Source organism: Octodon degus, unplaced genomic scaffold, assembly GCF_000260255.1.
Source record: "Octodon degus isolate 3935 unplaced genomic scaffold, OctDeg1.0 scaffold00104, whole genome shotgun sequence".
Classification (NCBI taxonomy): Eukaryota; Metazoa; Chordata; class Mammalia; order Rodentia; family Octodontidae; genus Octodon; species Octodon degus.
In genome coordinates this window covers 4,066,064-4,091,547 of record NW_004524680.1, presented here as the reverse complement: position 1 = coordinate 4,091,547, position 25,484 = coordinate 4,066,064, and the positions used below count along the sequence as shown (strand labels likewise).

The 25,484-nt window shown below is 52.8% G+C and overlaps 1 protein-coding gene across 2 annotated transcripts in view; it reads right to left on the bottom strand.

The window, feature by feature from the left end:
* The window catches only part of Zc3h3 (zinc finger CCCH-type containing 3), a 92,731-nt gene that overhangs the window by 16,728 nt on the left and 50,519 nt on the right, over window positions 1-25,484 (bottom strand). For both annotated transcript variants that reach the window (XM_004638910.3, XM_023723938.1), the window contains exons 5-9: window positions 13,527-13,714; window positions 7,905-7,947; window positions 7,671-7,829; window positions 7,506-7,575; window positions 5,093-5,224 (exon numbers count right to left, since the gene is read on the bottom strand). In XM_004638910.3, coding sequence (XP_004638967.2) covers window positions 5,093-5,224; window positions 7,506-7,575; window positions 7,671-7,829; window positions 7,905-7,947; window positions 13,527-13,714 — 592 coding nt within the window. The remainder of the gene's footprint in view (window positions 1-5,092; window positions 5,225-7,505; window positions 7,576-7,670; window positions 7,830-7,904; window positions 7,948-13,526; window positions 13,715-25,484) is intronic.

Genomic DNA, 25,484 nt, shown 5'->3' with positions numbered 1-25,484 from the left:
ACTGTAAGTCCAGCACTGAGGAGGCTGAGACAGGGGGATCATTATGAGTCTGAGCTGTATAGTGAGACCCTGGACCAAATTTTTAAAACAGATGCTCGGCCAGGGGTATAGCTCAGTAGCATCAGCACCTGCTTGGCAAGGGTCTGAGTTTAATTCCTGGTACTAAAAAAAAAAAAAAAAAAAAAAAAAAAAAATGATGAACGTGAAAGAAGCCAGACACACACACAAAAATATTGTGATCCCATAGGCTGCCAAGGGTTTGAGGTAGGGAGGGAAAAAGACTTACTGTTTAATGGATTTAAAATGTTTCTGTCTGGGGTAATGAAAAAGTTACAAAATATTTGATTGTGGTAATGGTTATAAATATTGTGAATATAATTAAAGTCACTAAATTATCCACTTAGGGGCCAGTGCGATAGCTCAGTGGTCTAAAGCACCTGCTTAGGCAAGCTTAGGCAGGGGCAGGGGACTGTGGTTCAATCCTCAGCACCACATGCTGCGCCAGCCCTGCCCTCAAGGTGGGTTGAGCTGGCAAAAAAAAAAAAAAAAAAAGGGAAAAACTAAATTATCCACTTAAAAACTGTTAAAATGATCTAGATATGGAGATGCACACCTGTAATTCCAACATTCGTGGAAGGTGAGGCAAGAGGATCGCAAGTTTGAGCCCAGCCTGAGCAATTTAGCAACTCGATGAGATCCAATCTCAAAATAAAAGGGTTGGGGATGTAGTGTGAAGGCCCTGAGTGCAATTCCCAGTATCACAAAGGGAATAGAATTACACTAAAAATCGTTTAAATGGTAGACTTCAAATGTACTATAGTACAATTTCCCAAAACCCAACAATGTAGGGGCTGGGGTGCAGCTCTGCCTTAGAGCTCTGGTTAGCATGCATAAGACCCCAGGTTCAAATTCCAGCACGGGCTCCCAAAAGTAGTACACTTGAAACCACTGAACTGTACGCTGAAGTGGGTGAGTTATGTTACATAAATTGTAACTCAATAAGCTGTTAATCATTTCCTTTAGGGGCCACTGCTATCAGAGGGAGAAAACAGAGTGACTTAGGAGAACTCTCTGCATGAAGAGACACTAGGTGCATTCTCCTGTGACACACAAGTGCATGACAGCTGGCCATGAGCAGCCCAACAGCCTGTGAGCTACCACCCCTACCCTGATCTCACAGTTCTGAGACAGACAGAGCCATTAGGCCAACTTTGGACAGACTAATTATTTTTCATTAATCCTATATTCCTTGCACCTGGAAAGCTGGGCGGGGGGGTTGCTATGAGTTCAAGATCAGCCTGGGTCACAAAGGGAGTTCTAGGCCAGTCTAAACTACAGTGAGATCCTGTCTCAAACAAAAAAGGGCTAGGGAGACAATAAAAAGGGCTGGGGAAATAGCTCGGCAGTCTAAGGGCCTGACTGGCAAGCACAAGGACCCAGGTTTGATCCCCGGTACCACATGCTGTGCCAGTCCCTGCACCATGCTGGCCACGGAAACCAGGTGTGGTGACACATGCCTGTAATCCCAGCACTGGGGAGGCTGAGACAGGAGGATCACTACAAGTTTGAGCTGTGTAGTAAGACCCTGTACCAAATAAATAGATTTAAAATAATAATAGTAATAAAAAATAAAAGCCAGACATGGTAGTATATACCTTTATAATCCCAGTACTCAAGAGGCTGAGACAGGAGGCTTACCATGAGCTTGAGGCCACCCTGGGCTACATAGTGAGTTCAAGGCCACCCTGGATTATATTAGCAAGACCTTATCTTAAAACAAACACCCCAAATAGAAATGCACACAGAAGGAAACTGAGGCCGCAAGGGTGGCCTGCCTCCCCTGGTAGCAGGGCCAGCAGGATGCACAGGGCCTCATTAGACTAGTGAAGCCTGTGGAGGCCCTGTGGCCATGGCTCGTGGTAGTGCTGCACCATGCATGGAAAAATGCAAGGACTATGTCCCACAAAAGATAAGTTCGGCCCCACAATGGAAACCCTGGCAAAGGTAATGCTTGGTGATGGGCAGCGAAACCAGGAAGCAGCCGAGCAGAGGGGTTGGGAGTGTCTGTGACTGGCCAAGAGGGCGAGGGCCGGGAGGCCGTGTGACTCAGCAGCTGCCATGAGTCGAAACCCAACACGCAGCCCAGGCCACCTCAGGACGGTGCCCGGGGACCAAAACACATGCACACAGGTGTCACCCAACACATCAGCACACGCCTGCCCGCAGACCCCAGCTCACAGCCACTGCTACCCTGTGCACACAGGGCTTGGGTTTTTTAACTTGTTGCTTTTGTCTATGACAGAGTCTCATTATGCATTCAGGCTAGCCTTGAACTCACTCTGCAGCCCAGGCTGGCCTCAAACTCAGTGATCCTCCTGCCTCAGCCTCCTCAGTGCCGGGATTACAGGCGTGTGGCACAATGCCAGGCAGAGCGCACAGTTCCATTTTTTTGAGACAGGGTCTTTCTGTGTAGTTCAAGCTGGCCTTAAACTCACTATGTAGCCTCAAACTTGTGTAAACCCTCCTGCCTCAGCCTGCCAAGTGCTGGCATTATACCACACCCAGCTTTTGAGCACACAGTTTTAAATGCACCCAGAAGGAACCAGAGCTCTCTGGGCAGGTTGTTATTTCCAGAGCACTACAAATTAGGCTGGGGTGTATGCAAGGGACAGGAACAGCTGGACGGGCCTCCTGCTGGCCAAATCCAGGCAATGTGAGTCCTAAGATAAACAGTGACAGTAATGATAAAACAGGCCTGAATGTAGCAGGACACACAGTGCGGGGGGGGGGGGGGGGGGTTCGAGCCCTCCTGCACGAGGAGTCAGGCTGCAGAGGTGGAAGAGTCTGGCAAACCAGAAACCTCAAGTGCTGTCAAGACTAGTGGGCACAGGCAGGAGTTGCCTGAGGCTCGGAGGCTCTCCCACAAAACACATACAATTGGGTAGGAGTCTCGGAGAGGAATAGCTGTGTCACAACCATCAAGTGATGGAGGCGAGCTGGTACTTGAAGGAAAACACAGTGCCACACTGCTACTCGTCACTGTAACTGGGAGGGCACACATGCTCTCCGGGTATCCTGTCATCAATCTGACCTGAAGACCAGGGGACTCAGGACAGCTGGCGGGGGGCGGGGGGGGGCACTAGCCATTTGGCCAAAGCTGACCTCTGAGCCACATGCCCTAGAAAGCCTCACAACCCCCAGAACGGAAAGGTGCATAGATTTACTCCCAGCCTAAATTATTCAAAAGAAAAGGGAGTGAGGAGTGGAGGCATCCACCTACAATCACAGCACTTGGGAGGCTGAGGCAGGAGGATTGCCACAAGTTTGAGGCTAACCTGGGCTATACAGTGATTTCAGGGGCATGTATATAGTGAGATCCTCTTTAAAATAAAATAAAATAAAACAACAACAAAAGAAAAAGGAATGTGCCTCTTTAACAAGCCATGGCTTTATGAAGCAAGGTTAACAATTTCACTTGATTCAGTGGAATATTATAAACTCTCTGGGGCCCATTTGAGGACTTCTACTTCAGGCACAAGGTGACAACTCAGCGTTTTTTATATTATTTAGAGAATAAAATTAACCCTCACAGGCCCAGGCTGCTGCCTCCCCTCCCGCTGGATCTGGCCGGCTCAGCGCTTTCCCCATATATAATTACAAGCTGCTATCCATCATGCAGCAGCAACGCAGCACTGACACGTGGAAAGGGACACAGTAAGCACTTCCACTAATAGAAGCAGGACTTAAATATCGCTTTGATATTTTCATTTAAATTGGAATATTTTACAATAATCGTCTATGCCCTCCACGGGCTCCTGCCTCCACCTGGGCCAGGGCCTGGAGCTGCTTTACCAGGTCCACCTCCAGGAAGGGTTTCCCTGCCAGGCCTGGTGCCCTTCAAGGTGACCGCCGGCTCTGTTAGGCCCCACACTTCCAGCAGCCAGTAGCAAACAGTGCAACAGCAGAGGTATGGCTGACATCCAGCACCCTCTGCCTCAGTGTTTGCCCCAGAAGGGGGCGCCACAGCTACATTGGTGGGTGGGTGGAATGAGAGGAGGCAGGGTAAAAGCTGAGCCAACTACAGACAGAGCTGTGTCCAGAGGGCACAGCACTCCTGCCGCGCGTGAAGCCAGTGACAGGGGGTGGTGTGCTTAGTGACCGCAGGTTCACTGGGGATTTCCCCTCTGGTCTACAGGCCTGAGGCAGGGCCAACCTTCCCAAGGCTTTGCAGATGAAGGAGCAACAGTGAGCCAGGCTGTGGGAGCCCAAGATATGCATCATGGCTCCCCTCCAGGGTGCCAGGACACCCTGAGGGCTACAGAGCTCTCTTGCGGCAACCTCACCTCAGGCCCAGGTCCACCTTTACATCAGCCACCAGCCTCAGGCTGGAAGCAGGTGTGGGAATTGTGGGAAGAGGATTCCCAATGAGCCTAGCCCAGATTAAGACAGTCACAAGGGAAAGGCTGTGCTTACTCAGCTGTGGCAAACTTCCCATAGCAGGGCCTGGCCAACAGGTAAGATGGCGTGTGGGAGAAGGAGGCAAGCTGGCTGCACCTTGAGCCCAGGGGCTCCTAACACCCTACTGGTCCTGGGTGCCTCAGTGGGCTCTAGCCACTCCACAGGACGTTCCTGGCCTTGGCCCAGCTCCTCTGGCCCAGGTAATTGGGAATGGACCATATATCCACCACCTGCCATCCCAGGGAAGCCACTGGCTCCCCACCCATCCACAGCATGGTGATTCCCAAGATCTCCGGTGTCCCATTTGCCCCACAGCAGTCTCCTAGGGATGTTCCTGGCCCAGACACCACTGCCTTCCCTTCACTGTGCACCCTTGCTGCCTTCCCTGGGAGACACAGGTCCTATCGGGCTCACTTTCCCTTGCTTCAAACTCTACCTTGTGCTGGTGCTATGTGACCCTGGGCAAGTTGCTAGATTTATATTACTTTTCTATTACCTCGAGGTGGTCGTAATGCCAGTGACCACCTCAGGGCCGTGGAGGAGCCACATGACCACCACAGAAGATGCTGGAGACCAGGCTGCAGGTAACTCGAGCTACCCATGCACACCTGCACTCTCGCCCACAGCCTCTCACCTTGGCACCCAGTGGGCAGTAGCCTTTGAGGAAGTCACTGCAGACCTCGGCCTTGCGGGACACATACACATGGCTGTAGGGGCAGTTGCTATTGTTGCAAATTCCCTTCAGGAAGTAGGAGCACACAGGCATCTGTGGGACAGAAGAAGGGTAAAGGTGAGGAGTGTGCTCCTGCTCCAGCATTCACACTGCGTCACAAGCAGGCCCATGCAGGGCCCCACGGCTAGATGCTGATCACAAAGACCCAGCTTGGAAACCCTTACCATGGCCTTTTCAAGAAATGAATGCACCGTGCTGACCAGCACGAGCTGAGAAGCAGGGGCCGCTCCAGTCAAGTGACCAGCACACGTGCCCTCGCTATGCCCAGATAAGGACACCACAGCTGAGCAGACTGCAGCAGGGGCTTGGATGGCGCTCACCTTCTCCGAGCCTGCCCAGTGTGTGGGCTAGGAGCTCAAGCAAGATGGCTGCTGGAGCCCTCCACATCACACTGCCCCTGGAATCAGTACATATGATATACAGCCTTGGGAATGGACGCCCAACCAAGCAGTCTGTGGTCGCCTGACACACGTGCCTTGGAGCGGGTTGGGTTTGCCACTGACCACAGAGTCAGCAGGAAGGGCCTGGGGAGACCTATGGGCCTAAAGCAGTACATGATGCACCCTCACTACTACTGACAGTAATGCGCAGATGCAAGGCCCAGCAGTACAATGCCCCACTTCATTCCAGCACAGAGCCAGGTGACGGGGCTGTGGTCACCACTTATTGTTACCCTCTGGGCCGCAGAAGAGATACAACCTGACCTGCCCAGCTGGGCAAAACTGAGGCCTAAGAGGTAGGCACTGAGCTAGGGCCACCAGGAGGGGCAGCAAGCAGAGCCGGGCATATATGTTATGAGGGGCTGGTCTCTCCATCTTCTAGGATACTTATCTTCCTCCCTCTTCTGCGCATGGGCTGCTCTCCCTCCTGGACTGCCTGAGAGGCAGCACTGTGTCACTGTCCTGACTCAGCATGAGTCAACATGTAGCCCATGGGAAACTTTCCCTGCAGTCCCTCCCGTGTCCTGTGTCAGATCCTAGTCCCTGAGGTTCCAGACCACCACACTGAAGTTCCTGGCCAGCTGGGGGCTGCTCAGCATGAAGGGCCAAGGCAGGGTAATGAGCTCTCCAGGGTCCTGGAGTCAAGAGGCTGTAAAAAGTCACTTTTCTGGAGTGAAGTGGGGGAAGGGAGAAGTAGGGCCCTGGCTGAGGCTAAGGAGGGCGGAGAAGCCGCACAGGAGCCCTGCAGCTGAGAGGGAAGGAGGGAGAAATCAAAGAAACAAAGGGTGATTTAGTGAGCAAGAGTTTATTTTTAATTGTCTTTTAACTGCAGCCGCAGAGGGGAGAGGGGCTGGGGGCCCCATTTGGGGCTGGTGGTAGTGCGGCTGTAGACAATTCCCTTAATGTGGTTTTTGATATAGAGCCCAAATTAGCTCTAATAAAAAGGGATAATAAAGCCAACTCTTACACCAAACGGAGCTCCTCCTGGCTGTCAGAGCGGGGCCGTTACCAAGAGGAAACTGCGTTCTCATTTCAATTAACCTTGTTTGCACCCCACCACGTCCACACAAATAACAATAACATTAATTCAGGGCGCTGGTGCGGGCCCACATATCAGACAGCTTGGAGTGTGTGCCGGCTTTGGAGCTGGCGCTTAATGAACCCGAAACTCGACGTGAATTTCCAAATTGCTCACGACAGAGTTTCGAAGCTCGATTAGGGAGAAAAATGCTGATTCTCTCCAAGCTCCTCAAGGGGAAAAGCTGTCGGAGCAGCAGTGGGCCTCGCCCACACCACCCCCCTCGCACTAGCTGTACACTCGCCCTTCCCCTTAACTGTGCCAGGCCATGTTCACAGGGGCCAGTGGGCCGGCGTTGGGTATGGCGTGAGGCCTCCAGGCCTCTTCCACGCTGTGTGCTCAGCCAGCACTGAGCCCAGCCCTCAGCACTCTCAGCCCTTCCTTCCAGGACTCACCTCCCTACTGCCTCATCTGCTCTGCCCAGGAGAGCCTTTGGCCTCCACAGGATGCATACTCTTGGCCAAGCCCAGGCCTGAGGGGACAGCTGAGGCCTCAGCCCTGTGCCCAGAAGGTACCTGTGGGACAGCCTTCCCCTCACACGTGTAGTGTGTGTGTGTGTGTGTGTGTGTGTACACAGTAGCTGGGTCTCCTAAGAATGGGTGCTGGGTGAACAGGAAAGGGACACTCCCCTGTGTGGTGCTGTGAGCAGCTGTAGTGAGAGGCCACTGTGGCACTGCCCAGACACACAGGTAGAGGGCTAAGAGACAGGGAACCTGAGGACAGCGGCTGCCATCTCTAGCCCAGGGAAAACCGAAAGTGCCTGGGGAAGGGAGCCTGCTGGCCAGGCAACACCCACCTTATCCTTGGATACGTGGTGAGAGAAGGGGCAGGTCCCATCTGTCTTCTTGCATGTGCCCCGAAGAAACCTGCAGCCAGGACATGGGGGTGTGAGGAGGGCTGCCAGGATAGTGCCGGCCCCTCCCTCAGCCCCTAAGTCACGCAGCAAGGCTGGGCAGGGCACCTGGTACACACAGCAACCTTCTCAGGGTCGTGGATGTATGGACAGAGCTCACCACGGTTGCACCTGCCGAAGCGGTTGTAGTACATACAGTACTCCTTTTTCTTCTCTTTTTTCTGCTTAGCCTGCCGGATGATGGCTAGGCTGCGCTGAACAGCCCGGCTGCAGACAGGAAGAAAGATACGTGAGCTCAAGGATAAGCGGGAAGCCCCACATGCCCAGCCCCACAAGACGCACCTGGCCAAGGAGCGGCTGCAGTTGCTGGCAGGGTCCAATCGGCCTGTAGCAGAAAGAAGTGGGGTCACATCAGGCAAAGCCCTGTCCAACTTCCGCTGCACCCGGAGCTAAGCCTCACACCCTCTCCACGCCGGCCCACCTGACCAAGACCCCTTTGGGGTCCCAACACTGCTCATCACTACTGCTGTCTTCAGGGCACAGCCCAGCCCTGTCTTCTGTGGACACAACACCCTGGGGCCCTGGATCTGGCTCTGCCCTAGGGTAAGCAGTGCTGGACTCCTGGTGCCCTCTAAGCCAGTGTGCCAGGAGGCCCCAGAAGGGCAACGGCTGCTCAGGGTGAGGACTGAGGTGGCCAGCTGGCTTCTGCTGACTCCAGCTAGCGGGGCTCCCCAGACCCACACAGGGTGCTGGTTGGACCTCCCTGCCTGCTGGCTCCTGATCCCCCTAGGTGCCCACCTGGGCAAGTGGGTTGTTCATGGGACAGGTCCTTAGGCTGAGGCAGTGACTGAACAGAGGATGTCTCTCTAGGCTCTGTCCTTAGCCTGGCACCAGGGAAGAAGCTTTGCAAATGGTGTTGGTGCCAGTTGTGGTACCTCCCTTTGCCAGAGCCTGGAAGTGGGACTAAAATGCTAACAGGACTGGAGGGATTAGCTTAGACAAGAATGGCAAATATGAGCCACAAATGAACTGGCTTTATAGGAAGAAGAGTTTTTTTTTAACACTGTTAAAGGGTTGTAGAGCTGGGAATATAGATAGCTCAGTGGCGCAGCACCTGCCTGGCAAGTGTGAGGCCCTGAGTTCAATTCCTGATAAAAAGTTCTTTTAAAGAGTTATAAAATGAAATCAAAAGAAAACTATACAACAGAGAAAAGTGGTGGCAAAGCTTAAAATGCCAACTGTGGTTCTGGTACCTTGTGACATGGAGTTACTGAATTTTAAAAGTACCTTATCAAGACGGTCCTCACAAGCACATGTGCAAGGATGAGCCCAGACTTTCTAGGGCCACTAATGTGGTATGAAGAGGAAAGAGCAACAACAGGAACAGCTCCTCAAGACCCGGGCTCAGGTGGCATGGGCAGGCACCTAGGGCCTACATCTACTACATACGCGTGCGTGTGTGTATGTGTGCGCATGCGCATGTGACAGCTACAGATTGAGCTTAGGGCCTCATACATACATGCTAGGCAGTACTCTATTACTAAACTACATCCCCAGAGCTTATTAATTCTACCTAGAAATAACATCTTAACAACATGCTAAGTTGCTCTTAGGCTGGCCTCAAACTCTTGGTCAACCTTAGCTTCCCAAGTAAATGGAATCACAGGCATGTGCCACTGGGCCTGGCCAGCTACCTGCCTTTTAAAGGCACAGGCTAGCCCTGGGCTTTGGGGCAGAGTAGGGCAGGGCCTGCTCGAGTCTGCTTCTCTGTCTTCCTCAAATACGCACATGACCTTCCTAGACCAGGTCCAATTTCCTACAGAGCAGCTGCTGAAATGAATACGGCGCCAGGAGGCAAAAGTGACATCACTCAGAAATTCTGAGGGGCTGAGGTAATGACAAAGCTATCCAGGTTTTAAAAAGGGATATTCCAAAGTGCGTGGCCCCACAGACCACAAAGTCTCTACTCCTCTGTCTGTGCATGGGTGTGGGTCTGGGCTGACGTTCTAGGAGCGTTCTTTCTAATCAGTGTCCCCAGAGTATCTGTTAGCTGTCCCCATTGGCCCTCACTTCCCAGGCCCTTCATGGTCCATGGCCTGTCCAGACCCTAACTCCTTCCAGTCCCACAGACTGGAAGCTCAGACCCTTCTCCTTCACCATCTAGTAACTCTGAGCTCCCCATACCCTCCCCAGGGAGGGCTGCACAGTGCCACGACACACTGGTACCTCAGGGATACAGGACCCAACACGAGACCAGTACCCCCGAGACAGGGGCTGCCTACTGTCCTGAGCTGCAGGGGATACCATGAGGCTTTGCTGGGCAAGCTGGGAGGCCAGATGCTGCCCGCTGGAGCTCTGGGGGCCCCGCTGGCCAGGGGCTGTTCCCACTCTGCCTCAGTGACCTCCAGGTCAAAGGGAGCATCTCCAGGGCGGAGTCTGTGAGAGCGCTATGGGAGGAGAGCACTCACTGTGGGGTGGCTGGCCCTATCTCCTAGCTGCGCGACAGGTAGGGGCTGATTAGTGACCTGGAGCATAGGTAGGGTGTACGTAGGGACATGGGAACAGGGTGGGGGGGTGTCAACAAGATCAAAAGAAGAATGACGGGTATCTGGGAGAGACAAGAAGGAGGACCTATGGTAGCTTCTGTTGTTGGGGACACCTGTCCACAGGGTGGCAGTGGAACCCTGTCCAGGTGGCATGGATGCACCCCTGCACTTGCCAACCGTCACTACAAGTGACACACAATTTGATAACCTGTCAATGAGAACTGGTTCCTGAGCTGTCACCCAGGCTTCCAGTGATGCTGGAACCATCTGCTCCAGGTCAGGGACACACAGGTATCACATGCTTCCTGTCAGGACCTAAAGAGGACACTTTTCTCCCCTTTCCTCATTCTGCTTTTCAAAACATGCCAATGTGGGGCTCACAGTGGGAGTTTAGACTTTTTGGTGTTAAAAATGCACATAAAGGAGCTGGCTTGGAAGAGGCAAGGGAGGTACAAAGAGCTCGACAAACAAATCGACCTGACCCAAGCACACGGAGCTACCTCTGCTGGCTTCTGGGGACTTTTCATTTCCTGAGCGCTTGCTGAAATAGGCGCTGGCTCCCTCCAGCCCCGCTGCCTTCACTGTGCCCCCATAGGTGCCTTGCCACCTGCCTGGTGCCCTCCAAGGGATTCATGGGCAGACACTTCATCTCCTTACAAGTCAGAGCTCCTCAGTCCCTGGTTCTTGCTCTGGTCCACCTGGCAGCAGTGTGCCCCTTCCCACGGAGTGAGAGGAGGGACCAGCTCAGCTGAGAGCCCACTACACCCTGACAGGGCACAGTACATGTCATCTTACCCTGACCCAAATCGCAGAGGTGAGGCCTCAGTGACGCAGTGGCTCTGGCTCCTGATGGTGCACCTGACAGTGCCTCCCTCATGAGCCTTGCTGTGCAACCTTTGGCACTCTGGAAGGGGAACTAGACACCAGACTCACAGGAAGATGGGGTAGCAGGTCAGCAGCACAGAAGGGACCACAGCCCACCTCTTCCTTAGCCCTGAGGCCTTGCAGACTTATAACAAGCAGAACTAGCCTTATAGCCAGAGATCAGGGCAGGCAGCTCCGCTAGCAGACTTGGGACTCCTGACCACCACAGGGACTAGCAGGCCATCAGGCCGAAGACACAGGCCCCAGACCTAAGGTGTAGGGGAGGGTCCATGGGGATGCTATGAGCCACAGGTGGAGCTGGGAGGGAGGGGCTGTTTCAGGGTTGCTGCCAACTCTGTCCTCAAGGGTGTGGAGAAGCAGCTTTGCCCCTCCCAAGGAAGGCTTCACTTTCTTATGGAAGTCAAAGTTCCGCTGACACCCGGGAAGGAAATTTATTTCTTTAATTATGATTCATCTAAGTGCGCCAGTCAGCAGCAGCTCACGCTGGGAGCAATCCACCTTCCTCTGAGTGCAGTGGGGCCACACGGGAGGTCTGGGCAGCTGGAGTCAGGTCCATTCCACTCAGCTACTTGCCCCCATCCCACCCCTTAGACTCTGTACCTGACCACTTGACCACATCTCCTCCTTGAAAAGGGAAGGATTAAGCCCCACTGAAACATTATAAATCCCAGAGGCTGCCAAAGCCCATTTGGCAACAGTGAAGAGGCCTCAGGACCCCTGGCACCCTCTCTGGGCAAGTGTGTCCAGATGAGGCTGAGCAGGGCAGGCTTTGGGTGGCTGCCTGGAGTCTGAGTACGAGGTGCCTGAAGGGCTTGGGGATTAGCTGTCAGTCAACTTCAGGTCAAGGGAGGAGCTGAGGTGGGGGCCAGTGATCAAGGGACAGACAGTCTATAGTGTGATGACGTCAGGAACTCTGTCTGCCAGGTTCTGCCACATGTGAAAAACGGGAAGATTCTGCAAAGCTCAGCACTGGGCTCCAGATGTCCCCATGCAGGTAGGCAGCTTCCCTAGGAGGAGTGACAGCCCAGCCTGCCCTGTTTCCTCACAGCCTTGAAGCAGCAGTGTGATTCTCCCCAGCCATCCTCCAGGGGAAAGTCCTCTGCCAGTAAAGAGCTCAGGTCCAAACTGCCATCTGCCCTGCTGGCCTTGCATCTCTCACCCCATCTCCTGAGGACATGAGGACATGTGAAGAGCTGGGGCAGTGGGCACAGCTTCACCCGACAGGCTCTCCAGCCCAGCATTATATAGGTAGCAGGACCTACCCACAGAAGGAGAATATGGAGGTGTGAGGGGACGGAACCTTTGGGACAATGGGGAGGAGCCATTGGCATGGGGTCAGGTGCCACACACACAGTGGGGATGCAGCTGTCAAGAGGTGGTGGTCACCTCCACATGGTTTGGCTCTACAGTCAGAAATAACCAGAATGGGCACCATAGGGCACTGAGAGGGCTTACCCGCAACGCAAGGTGGCGTCCCCTTGGGGCTTAGGAGGCCGTCACTCACCCACTCCCTGTACCCACTACCCTAGCTCCTCATGTACTCGCATGACCACTCATGGGTGGAGCAGAAGAGAAGCCATAGGCATGAGGTCTGAGAGGCGAGGATAGGGACATGAGGCCTGTAGAAAGGCAGACCCCATGCCAAGGGCTGCTCTAAGAAAACCTATTCCCAGGACATCCTGCTTTAAAAAATGGCAGTGTGGAAGTCTGGGTCCCAGATAGGCCCTGGGATCACAGCCAGGTAGGGCAGCTGGAGAGACTGGCCTCCAGGGACGGACAACTCCCTGACCTCCACAGACCTTGCCTGGAGCACTGTACCTTATCCCAGTGGAGCCACTTCTCTGTCCAGCCCCTTTGGCAGGATGAGGTGGCTGGAGGCAGATGGGCCTCCTCCAACCCCCACCACCTACCTTCTTGCCTTCGCCCCCCATGGACAAGGAAGGGGATAAAATTGGACTGAAACCAAAATATTTTTCTAGTTAATCTACACAATAAGCACATCCAAGGCATCTCCTTCCCCTCAGCCCGTTTGCCCAGCTGCGCAGGCCCGTGCAGGCAGCAGCGACTGCCTCCAGACACAGCTGTCGAGGCATCACCAGTGTGATCAGGGCACCGCGTCTCAGGTGTCCGCTCGCCGGGGCATGTTCGCTATACCTGGCTCATCCTTCGTCCAGGAGCAAAACACAGGCACCCCCCTTGGAAAAAAGGGGGCTGTTCAGACAAGCGAGAGATAGGTGCCACGTGGGCCTTCCCAAGGGATAGTGGGCAGAAGGCCTGCCAGCACCCTCCCTGCTCCGGCTGCCCTGCTGACCTCAATAGGGACCACTACCAAGGCTGTGTGTATCCAAGTGTAAAATTAATTCCCAAGCTGGGATGTGGCTCACTGGCAGGCACTCATTTGACTCTCTGGAAGCCCCAGACCCCTCTCCTTGTCCCTGTGTCCCCTTCCTGGGGCAAAGCCTGGAGTCAAGGCCCAGAGAAGCCTCCATGCAAGGCTTGCAATGCCCCACCACACTCTAGCACCCCACCTCACCTGCGCGGTGGAGGGCCCTGCTGCCCCCGTCGCCCAGCCGGCTGGATGTCTTGGAGAGCTTGTTGGCTGACACCTTGTAGAGGACCCCTCCAATACAGCGGTAGCCTTTGCTCCGCCACCGAGGGGACCCAGGTGGGGCTTTGCCAGCCCCAGTGACTACTGGACGTAGGCGGTTCAGCACTAAGGACCTGCAAAGACAGAAAAATGCCCATCAAACATGGCCTGGGATAAGCACCAGGTGCAGAACCCAGCCTGGGATACTCTCTGCCTGGGATACAAAGTAGCCAGGACAGTCACTGGCTACTGATCCAGCCACCAGGAGCCCCCTTTTCCCTGCTCTCCTGCAGGGACACAAAAGAATGACATGAAGTCCCAGAACGAGGCATCATCCAAATGAGCAAGGAACTCATGTGCTTACAAAGGGCCACAGGGAGGGGCTGGTCTCCTTCAGTACACATCCTTGCTTTGGACCCAATCAGCCTGGACTAGTACGAGCAGTGCCCTGACCCATCGGGTGTCTTCCAAGGCTGGAGGCCAGCTTCAGACACTGGAACACACTGTCCTGGCCTCAGGACAGCAGATGCCATGGGGTCAGGAGGCAACACCACCTGTCCTGCCCCCTTTCCTTTCCTTTTCAGACAGCCCTGCAGAGAGAGCATGCAGGAGACAGCCTCGCAGACCCCAGCCTGGCCACCTGTGTCAGGGAAATGTGGGGGCTGTCTGGAGTAGGGGCATGGAACTAACAGTGACAGCTCAGGCAGAACAGCAGACCTGGGCTAGAGGGACTTAGAGAGTCTCAGGAGCCCCCTACTACTCCTTCCTTATTCTTGAGCCTGTCCTACTAAAGAAGCCCAAGCGCAGGCCAAGTTGGGCAAAGGCCCTGACACTGTCACCACTCGCAACTGTCCTCTAGGCCCTGTCCAACTGTGGTGTGGGCAGACTGTCCCTGAGAACGCTCAGTGCCTAGCATCAGGTCCCCAGGGGGCCCACTATGGACACCGACCCTCAGGACGCATTCCAGCAGCAGTAACCTGTTTACGTAAGCTTACTTCCATGTTCACTCAGAATCTGCTTACAACACTAGAGCCTCTGAGTATATACACTGCACCCCACTGGCACACCCAGGCAACGGGTATCAGACGTCCATCCTCAGGGCCCACAGCAGCCGGCACCTCAGCCCTGTGCACAGCCGAAGTGGGAACTGGAGGCAGCAGGCCCAGGCCTGGCACAGGCCTGGCACAGGCCATGCCTCTTCCTCTGGATCCTCCAGTGTACCCCTTTTGGCTACAGTGCATTGAGGCCTTGGAACCAGGACCAGCAGCTCTGCCTGGAGCAGGCTGGCCATGCCACAGACAGAGGCCCTCAGATCTGGGCTGCCCAGCAACAGGAGGTGGGGGCTCGCTCCCTTGGCTGGAGAGGGTGCCTACAGCACTGACTCTCAGAGCCAGCCCTGCCACCCAGGGCAAGCCACCCGGAAAGGGGGTCTTGGGGAGAGCAGCCCTGCTGATGGGGTCAGCTGCGTTCCACAGAACTCAGCACCACAGCCCTTCTGAGCCTCAAGTCTCCACCTGCAAGTTGGGATAACTCTCGCCAGCCAGTGGCCTCGGAGGGCCCATTAGTGAGATAATGCGAGCAAAGCGAGCTAGCCACTCAGGGGACCAAAGCTGCGGTGTAAGTACAAACATAGCGGTGGGGCAGCCACAGAAGGCACTTAACCCAGTTTTCCTTAATTAAAATTCAAGCTCACAAACACCAATCATAGAGGGAAAGAGTCCTGCCAAGGAGCTAGCTATGGTGAGTTGTCTGCCTGTCTCTTGGATCCACCCACTGCATACTCCAGAAGCCCCTGTGAGCATCCTGCTAGCCCTAACCCTTTCCAGGAGAACTCATTCAGGCTCAGGGCTCCAGGCTCTCATCTGGCCTTGGGACCAGACCCCTGTACCCTCAGTTTGCACTGGGCCCAGGCTAGAGTGGGAGGAGGGGCCAGGAATGAGAGGTTTTCCAAGCCAGCCCCTCACTTACAGAACCCTGTCAGTCCTGTAGGCTTGGAGATGGTCTGGATACTTTATGAGAGCTAAGGCCAAGACACAAGAGATACCCAATTTGACCCTAAACCACAGTCAAGAAGTAGGACCAGGGCAGTGGCCACTTCAGCCCACTTGGCCTGAGGCCAAAAGGCTCCTGGATATGCCCAACCTGGCAGCCAGAGCCTGCCCTCAGGACAGCTGTCTTGTGCAGCTAGGCTGGGCTACAGCAGTGCTGGGAGGTGCGGTGGCCAACTCTGTCTCTGCCTCATTAGGCCCTGCTTGTACCCAGGCAGACCTTGCCTCATAACACCCAAGCCAAGCGCCCCCCCACCTCTCCTTACAGCACAGCTGAGTCAGTCCCCAGCTTCCAGAAAGCAGAGGACAGCAGGTGCCAGGCCAGGGCCCAACTCTGCAAGAACTCATCTATGGCATAAGCTCTGACTGAGGACCCTCTCTGAGACTACCTCCAAAGGTATCCTGGGGGACTGATAAGTGCATTAAAGGGGGAGAGCCTGCTCCCTGCCCATTCTTTCCCAGTACAACCACACAGACAAAACAAACTGAAGGGGCTGGAGAGATGGCTCAGTGGTCTAAAGCACCTACTTGGAACAAGCTTAGCAAAGCATCGGGGACTGCGGTTCAATCCCCCAGCACCACATGCCAGCCAGCCCCGCCCCCTGGTGGGCTGAGCTGGCCACACACACACACCCCCCCCCCCCCCCCCCCCTCTCTCAAATAAAATAAAAAAAAAAAAAAAAAAAAAGAGTTAAGATTAAAAAAAAAAACAAAAAAAAAAAACTGAAGCAATGTGATGTGGCCATGGGACCAGCAGGCCCCCCCTGCCAGAACTGCAGAGAGTACTCCCACCTCCTTAAGTTTCCATCCATGAAGTATGCACCCCTTGGTTCTACACTCAAGGAACCTGAAGCTGAAGCCAAAAGCACACCCACCGCCTGTACTTGCCAGTGGAGATGTGAGCTGCACAGAGGACTGATTTCTAGGACTGACAGCTCTGTAGAGACTTCTTCCCCAGAAAGTCTTGGTTACTCCACATGTTTATTCTTATGGATGATCATGAACAATCAATTTGTTCCCTTTTCCCTTCCTAAAAAACTCATTAGATTTTAACAGAAGATATGGGACATCTGTGGCTCTACTTGAACAGGAGGTGTGGCAGTCCCTCTGCTGATGTCCCAGGTATGCATGCCCAGGGCTGGGGAGAGGCCTCAGGGCCCAGGGACTCCAGGGAATGGGGACAGGCACTGCCTACTGCTACACTTACCCAGGAACTTGGAACACTTGTAAAGCATCCACATTTGTAATGCTGACTGGGGGAGAACTTGGGAAGGCCTGGCCAGAAACTCTGGGCTGCTAAGAGTCCTGAGCAGGTAAGGGAAAAGACCAGTCTTGAGTCATTCACCTGCCCCTCCTCTTGCCACCCTGCTGGGCCCTGCTGGCTTTGGAACTTGAGGCAGGAGGGCGCCAGGTGGGGCCTGTAGCGTTTCACTGCCATGGGTGTCACAGCACTCCAGTAAATTGTTACCCTAATGGAGAGGACAGCCTTTGGAAACGAACTGTACAGAGAAGAGGGGATAAAATTAATGAGATAATAGCGGGGCCAAGGACCCTGCGAGCGCCTGCCCTCACGGCACGGCTCTGTAATTCCTTTTCTGCAACGGGAGCCGCAGATCTAAAGGCTTCTCCCATCCGTCCGGCGGGCCCATGCCGCCAGGAAATTTCATTAACGCTGGAAAATAGGAAAGGTATTAAGCGTGGATAATGAAGGCCAGGGAGGGAACAGTGCCTTAAGATAGTCTTCTTTCTCGCCTTTGTAATGGGAGGCATGAACTTTCCCTTCAAATCCATTTCTAATCCATTTGAAATACTACAGCAAATTATCTTTCCTTCAGCCCGAAAGCGGCCAGCCAATTTACTCCGAATAGAAGTGACAATACCCCAGGATTTATCACCATAACCTTGACTACACCAGGGTGAGTCTAGGTTGCCCCTCTCTCCCTGGGGGGGCACAAAGGACAGGTGGGGGGAAGATAACATTTTAAATGAGAAGTGGTGTTGATGGGGAGAAAGACACACACCACAAAAGTAAGTTCATTTACAAAAAAAAAAAAAAAAGCTGTGCATCCACTACCTTGGTAGCACAGAAACTTTAAGGCCAGAGATTGTCCAGAAGAGCAGCAGGAGTATCCACATGGCTAAGCTGGACTCGTCCCTACTTTTGAGGGGTCAGGGCATGACAGAGGGAGGCTGTTCCTGAACCCTTATGTTTTCATGTGGTTCCCAGGGTTGCCTAGTACAGATCTGTCACACTGGCTGGGCATGTCCATGGACAGGGGCCCAAGTGTCTGATTCCCACACTCCCTAAGGCAACCTTGGTCAGGGTCACCACCACCAAGTGGCTTGCATTTGAGTTTAAAGGCTGACTCTGGACATCACAGTCTGGCCCTCCCTGAGGGTGCTTCCAGGGTAGTCAGTACAGCTCCAACCTGTGGTGACCAGGACCCCACCCAGGAGTCTGTGTCTCAGTGTGGCTGAACCCACAGCCCCACTGTGCATGGTGCACACACGCGTGCGCACGCATGCGCGCGCGCGCACACACACACACGCACACACATACACACACCCCACCAGACTGGGGCTCTTGGCCAGAGCTATCAGTGTGCACATGCATGTGCAGATAAGCAAATACTGCACACTGTAGTGTACACAAAGCACAAACACTGGCAAACGCTATCTGCCCTTGAGTGAAGGCCTCAGCACTGCATTGCTAGCAGCAGGTAGACATCTGACAGAAGGAGAGCCTCCTCAGGGTTGCCCACGAGCCCTCTGCAAGCGCAGCCCTCAGGAAGCTGGGCCCTCCATACTCAGTCTGGCAGTCTGGTGCTGTTCTTAGTCCTGTGACTTCTCCATGCATGGAACCTGGCCACGGGACTGACTCACTACCTGGAGAGCAGGAGGCAATAAGGTGGATGGGGGTCCTCTAGGACACACAGGGTAGGGCACAATCACAAGAGACCTGAGCGGCCTAGTCATGACCAAGAAACTTTCAAACTCAAAAAGCTGTGTCCCTCAATTGCTGGGTTCAATGGCATCTTTGAACAAACACCACCCAAAGTTAGTTGGATGCAGCTCCTTTGAGGAAAGATCTGAGGCTACAAGTCAAGCCCAGAGGAAGAGGCCAGGGGCTGAGTAAGTGTCACAGAGGGCACAGGCAGGTAACTTAGCACTCATACAAGGAAGGGAGAACATTACAGAGCAGAGGACCATGGGGCTCTTGAAGGGAAAGCTTGGGATCCCAAACTCATTTCTTTCCTAAGTACAAGACAACAGAGTACAGCAGGGAGGGAGATCTCCGCCCACCTCACCCGGAGCTCTCTGAGTCCCTGTCAGGACGCTTCTATACTTCTGCAGCCCTGTCTGGGTCTTCCCACTATTATCCATGACACTCAAATTCCATCTTTTTTTTTTTTAAAATTCAGTACAAGGTCTACAGGGTCTCAGTATAGATTGGACTCATAGTGATCCTCCTGTTTTCAGCCTCCCAAGTGCTGGAATTTCAGGGGTGTGGCCCCATGCCCAGTCTCAACTGCCATCTCAACATGCTCCAGGGCTGGAGGGCAGCACAGCATGCCGGGGGATTGAACCCCAGCCCCCGCATCTCCCTAAGCACGCACTTTGGTCCACTGAGCTATCTGGCTGGCCCTTCCATCTGTTTTAAAAAAGAAACAAACAAAACCCCATGCTTGTTCTCCCCTCCCTGCAAAGTTCTGGGTCCACACTTGCTGTGCACACATACCCCATCCTAGACCCTTCTCCTTCACAAGCTTCTCTCTCTCCATGACACCACAACTGGCTCTGGCTAAAGGCCCCTCACACAGAGGCCCCACTTCCGGCCAGGCCACCACTGGCCCCTGTTGCCATCTGGGATCCACGCTGGTCTCGTCAACATGCAAACTGGGGTCACTTCATCCACTGTGCATACCCGTGGGTCTGAAACTGCACATTTGATCAAGTCTTCCCAAACTATGCAGGAGGTCATGTTGGTCACAGGATGACTAGGCCTTCTGGGAAGCTTCAGATCCTGGAAAATACTGCCCCTTCCTGGCACCGGGCCTGCGCACACCTGTTCCTCTGCCTGGCACCTTGAGCCCAAGTTCAGTTGTCGCATCATCAGGGAACCCTTCCCAATCCCTACCAGGACGGGACTCTCCTGGCGTAGGCACTACAGAGCTCTCAGAGAACAGGGCCATGTCTGCTGGATGCACTGCTATGCTGCCCAGAGGAAGCTTTGTGAATCTGCTGAGGGAACACATACTGGGCCTACCAGCAAGGCCTGGGAAGAGTCTTAGGTTGCTGCCCTGGTACTCCCAGGGCCTCTTAAGAGGGACAGGAAACAGGGGAAGCCTGGTCAGTTATAGGCAAGGTCAGTGGGGCAAGGCACAAGGTGGGGCAGTGGGGTGAGGACCACAGACCTCTTCTCTATAATGTCTACCCTTCCTTGCACTGGGTGCTGGGTGACCTGCCTCTGCCCTCCGTGTATGACTTGTTCAGGAAAAAAAAAGTAAAGAAAGACTTGTGCAGTCCTTACTCTCTGCCTCTGCACCTGTTTTATGGACCCAAGTCTGACCTCAAAGGAGCTGCATCCAGCTGACTCCTGCTGGGGTTTGTCCTAAGGTGCCACTGAACCTGGCAGCCACAAACCCACTCAGCAGAGTGGGCCACAGTGAGCTAGGGGAGTGCAGAGCACAGCCAGCCAGCAAGGGCTAAGCCCTGAGGAAGCTGTGGGGCCAGCTGTAATCCAGAATTCAAGAGGCTAAGGCGGGAAGATTTAGGGTTGTGTTGCCAGCTGAGCTACATGTTTCAGGCCACCCTGCACTACCCAGCAAGACTATGGCTCAAAGGGCTAGGGAGGGAGGCAGGGGTCAGAGGATGCACAGGGAGTAGGACTAGGAAATCAGACCTACAGGAGCTGGATCGTGACCCCAACGTGTCTGGCTATGCACAGGGCAGTGCATGGGTTATAGACTCAACTGCCCCCAGGCCAGGCCACTCTGGCTGCTAGTGGCCATGGAGACGGGCAGGCCGACTGGGGAGCAGAGAAAACAACCAAGGAAGCATTTTTCAGGAAATGGAGCATGGTTTTTGAAGCTCGGAGCTAAGCAAACAGGAGTGCACAGTCAGCAGAAGAGGCAGCTCGCACTGCGAATCCCCAAGTAGGTCAGGCGGAGCTGCCGTGACAGGCACTAAACTGCTTAGCGGGGCTTTCCACCGGACACACTCCCCCTCCGTGGGCTGCTTGGCTACATAGCAAGGAGAGCGAGTGTTCGTGTGTCAGTGAGTGTGCATGTGTACACACAAGCATGCAAATCAGCTCACAACCTCCCTCCGGGTGTGCTGTGCCAGCCCCGTCCAGAGGCTTCTCACCTTGGCAGGCTGAGCCAGTCACCTGGGGCAGTCCACAATGTCCTGGGTTCTGGCATAGAGATGGTCCTTCAGGGGAGGGGCCAGGCAGAGCACAGGCATGCAGGAGCAACTAAGTGGTCATTCTGCCTCCAGAACGCAGAAACTGCGCCCAGGGACCCAGGCCCACCCCTAGATCACTGAAGCTGAAACTCTTGAGGCTGTGGCCTCCTGATCTTCAAGGACCCTGGTTTCCTACCCACATGACTGGCTTCCTCAAGACTAGCCCTCCACGCCTCAAACTCTTCCACACAGACCCTAAAGGACAGAGCCAGCTTGCAGGGGCCCAGGCACTCCAAGGCAGCAGCAGCTGCTCCTTGGCTGCAGCAGCACGACTGACAGCCATCCAATTCCCAGTTGCAGCATCACACTAACCTACCCTGCAGCCCAGGTCCAGGTTTAGCTGCCGGCTCAGTGAACCTCCAGGCATGGTAAGTACAGAGCAAACAGCAGCCTCCACTGGTAGAGGTTACAATGAGGAATATTTTACTTTTGGTTTTCAAAGGTATGTTTGCTAAGTATAAAATTCAGAGAGGAGGGGCCGGGGGATGGCTCAGTGGAATAAGTGCTTCCCTGGCAAGCGCAAGGGCATGTAGTTCAATCCCCAGTTCCACACACACACAAAAAAAATCAGAGAGGACAGATATTTTTTTTCTTTCAGTCTTTTAATTAGTCTAGTTTCTTACACACTTGGTCTTTTTTTTATTCCTTTCTAATGTTTAATAAGATGCTATTTAATTTTGTTCTTCCATAGCTAATTTTTTTATGTATAGGCTTTAATGATTTTTTTCTTTATAATAAGTTTTGGACAATTTCATTTTTATATATCTTGGTATGATTTTATTCAAATTTCTTGTGCAAAAGGTTCATTTTTCTTGGAAATGTGGTGTTATAAGTTCGACTAAATTCAGAAATTTTAAATCTTTAAATATTTATTGCCTACCCCTTTCTACTTTGAGAATTCTAATTATATGAATATAACTTTCTTGAGTTTGACAGAGTGAAAAAAAGAAAAAAAAAGGAAAAAAATGTTTGAGAAAACAGAAAAAAAAAAAAAAAGGGTTACAATGAGGGTAAGCTGAGGACAGAGGGTGCGACCATGCACAGCACTGCACCTTGAGAGCAGGCAGAGCCCGGGCCCAGGCAGGCAAGGCGGGCCGGAGAGGGCTGGGGGCAGCGGCGCTAGGCGGGGGCTGAGGCTCGCTCTCCAGGGCTCCTGGGCTCCTCCGGGCACAGTGAGCCCTGGGAGGCTCTGCTGACCACCTAAGGACTCCGTCAGGCCATTACTCCTTCCTGAGGGCCCTGCCCTGCCCATTATTCCATACCAGGGATCAGGGGCACCCCTCAGCAGCCCAGGCAGTGTGGCGGGGCGATACTAATTGCACTGCCTACAAATGTGCTGCTCCATTATGAGGGGCTGGGACTATTTTATGTATTTTATGTGCTCACATCTATTCAATTGGTATTTCGATCAATGGATGCATTACAAGCTTTCCCTTTAAGAGCCTAATAAACAACAAGATGGAAAGTAAAATTCTCCATAAAATGACACTTTTAAAAATCCATTTCAGCTCAAGCTATTGGTGTTCTATATGTCAGCTGCAAAAAAACAGGTATTAGTGGGTCTTAACGGCCTCACTCCAGAGTACAGAGTTCACCTCGATGGGCAGAGGGGCTGAGGCCCGGCAGTCAGCACAGCCACCTTTGTAGGTTGGGCTTGTGTGCACCCCAGGCAGTGTCCTAGATCCTTTGCACCTGGTACCACCCAGGATTCCAGCTGCTGGCCCAGAACACACTCAGCCCGCACAGGCTTGTGAGGGGCAGGGCTAGGCTTTCAGGTATCTGAGGCACACTGCTGTCTAGGGAGACTCACAGTAAAACTCCTCTCCCAGTCCATGGGATGGCTCCATCTAGGATGATGCAACAAATGTAGCCAACTCTCCAGAGAAGTGGTGACTTGGGCAAGTCTTACACAGCCAGGCCGCGGAGCCAAGACAGGCGTCCACACAAACATCAGAGAACAGCCCTCAAGGCTCAGAAAACAAGTTTGTTAGATTTAGCAGGGTAACAGGCAGTTGATTATGAAGACACATGTACATCAAAAGCCTTTGAGGACGATAGCAAAACCAGGCAGAACACACAAAAAAGCCCTGACAACTCTCACAAAGGTCACAGCGGGTATTTGGGCACATGTGGAGCACAGTGCTGCTCCTGCTGCACCAGAACAGGAGACCGTAAGGCTGGGTCTGCGAGGCTCTTGTACAAAAGGGTGAAACGGTAAGAAGAATAAACTCCAGGGGCTGGTGAGATGGCTCAGTGGTCTAAAGCACCTACTTGGAACAAGCTTAGCAAACCACAGGGACCACGGTTCAATCCCCCAGCACCACATGCCAGCCGGCCCCGCCCCCTGGTGGGCTGAGCTGGCCACACACACACACATAATAAATAAATAAATGTAAAAAAAAAAATAAAAAAAAAAAGAATAAACTCCAGCTTTGTTAATTGAAGAACGACCGGTAGGGAAGGCTAAAAGCATGGCCCAGTGTTCCTGAAACTCGTTAGAAGTGCAAGCATCCAAGAGCAACTAAGCAGACAGACGGGGCCACAGTAAGGACGGCAGGCCTGGATGGCGGCTGATGACTGCACTTGGGCGGCTCAAGGGCGCGCATTTCAATAAACTTACCTCCTTAGACAGAGAAATGAACCTCGACCTACCCCTACATGTAAGCAGAGCCAAAACCAGAAGCATCACAGAGTTGTATGCGAATATTCTAAGCTTCTGGAAGAAAACATGACCTTGGGTGGGCAAATGTTTCTTTCTTTTTTTTTAACTTTTAAAATTACTTTTTTTAAATTAATACAATTTATTTTTAGGGAGATTTTAGTTTGTGGAAAAATGAACTCAAAGTACTGAGAGTTCTCACATACTCCCTAAGCCCTTAAACATTTTCTCAATTATCAACATTTTTTTCATTCTTGTGGGTCATTTGCTATAATTGATAAGTCAATTTTGATACATTAATATGAAGTATTGCCTATATTTTAAAGTTTATACAGTCACTCTCTCTGGGTTTTGACAAACATGCTAGAGTATGTACTGGTCATTAAAAGCAAATATTTCTTTTTTTCTTTTCTTTTCTCTTTCTTTCTTTCTTTCTTTCTTTTTTTTTTTTTTGCAGAACCAGGGATTCAACTCAGGCCCTTGCACTTGCCAGGCAAGCGCTTATTCAACTGAGCCATCTCCCCAGTCCTCAAATATTTTTTTTTTAATCAAATATTTCTTAAACAGGACAGAAAAAACAAAACAAAACAAAACAAAACAAAACCCTCTTAAAAGAAAAGATGCCTGCCAAGTGCGAGAGAGACTCTGGGCTCAATCCCCCCAAGACAGAGAAAGAAGGGGAACAGGAATAAGCCCTAGAATGCAAATGAAAAATATACCTATAAAAAAAAATAAAAAGCCCCAACAAATAAAAAGGAAAAGATCTTAAGAGGCTCTCTACAAAGAGGACTGCATGGAGCAATGGAGCTTTCCGTTTCTGTTTTTTGGTACTGGGGACTGAACTCAGGATCTTGTGCTTGTCAGGTAGGTGTGTATGCCACTGAGCTGTCTCCCCGGCCCCCAATGGTGCAATAAAGGTAGGAAAAGATAGTCTACATCATTTACTCGGTAGGACATGCAAATTAGGACCTCAGTGAGATGCCACCACACCCACCAGCATGGCTGCAACAGGAAAGATGGCCCAGGGAGGGCTGGCTGGAATGGCAGGACAACTATCACGTCACCCTGCAGTTGACTACAGGCTCGGGTAGCCACTATGAGGAACAGGTAGACCTCACCTACTGAAGCTCAGTGCCCACTTCCCTCCCAAGGCAGCAGCCCCACAGAAACAAGGGTCCTTCCAACATCCAGAGACAAGCTCCATAGGCTCAGAGAAGCTTTATGCATAGCCACCAAGACAAGAAGTCATCCCAACGCCTGTCACAACAGCCAAAAGAGACAAGCTATGGTGAATGCATCTCACGGACAGTGATGGGGGGTGGGGGAGAAGGAGCCACTGTCACACATAGCACTGTGGACAGCCTGGGGATCCAAGGTATACCAGTCAGCTCAGCCTGTTCCACTGGAACGCCACAGACTGCACAGCCCCAACACCAGGAACCTGTTTCCTCATGAAGCTGAGGTTCTGGACCAAGGTGTTGGTGCCTTGGTTTGTTGTAAGTCCTCTCCCCGCCTGCAGACACAGTGCCTTCTGGCTGTTTCTTCCCATAGGGCCTTTTCTTGCACATAGCCCTTGTCTCTTCCTCTCTCATAATGCTCTGGTCAAAGTGCACTAGTGTTAAACTCCTATGACCCTATTTAACCCTCTCCACTCCTTAAAGATCTCACATCCAAATCGAGTCACACTGAGGGGTTAGGGTTTTACCTGGTAGGAGGCTTTTTTTTTTTTTT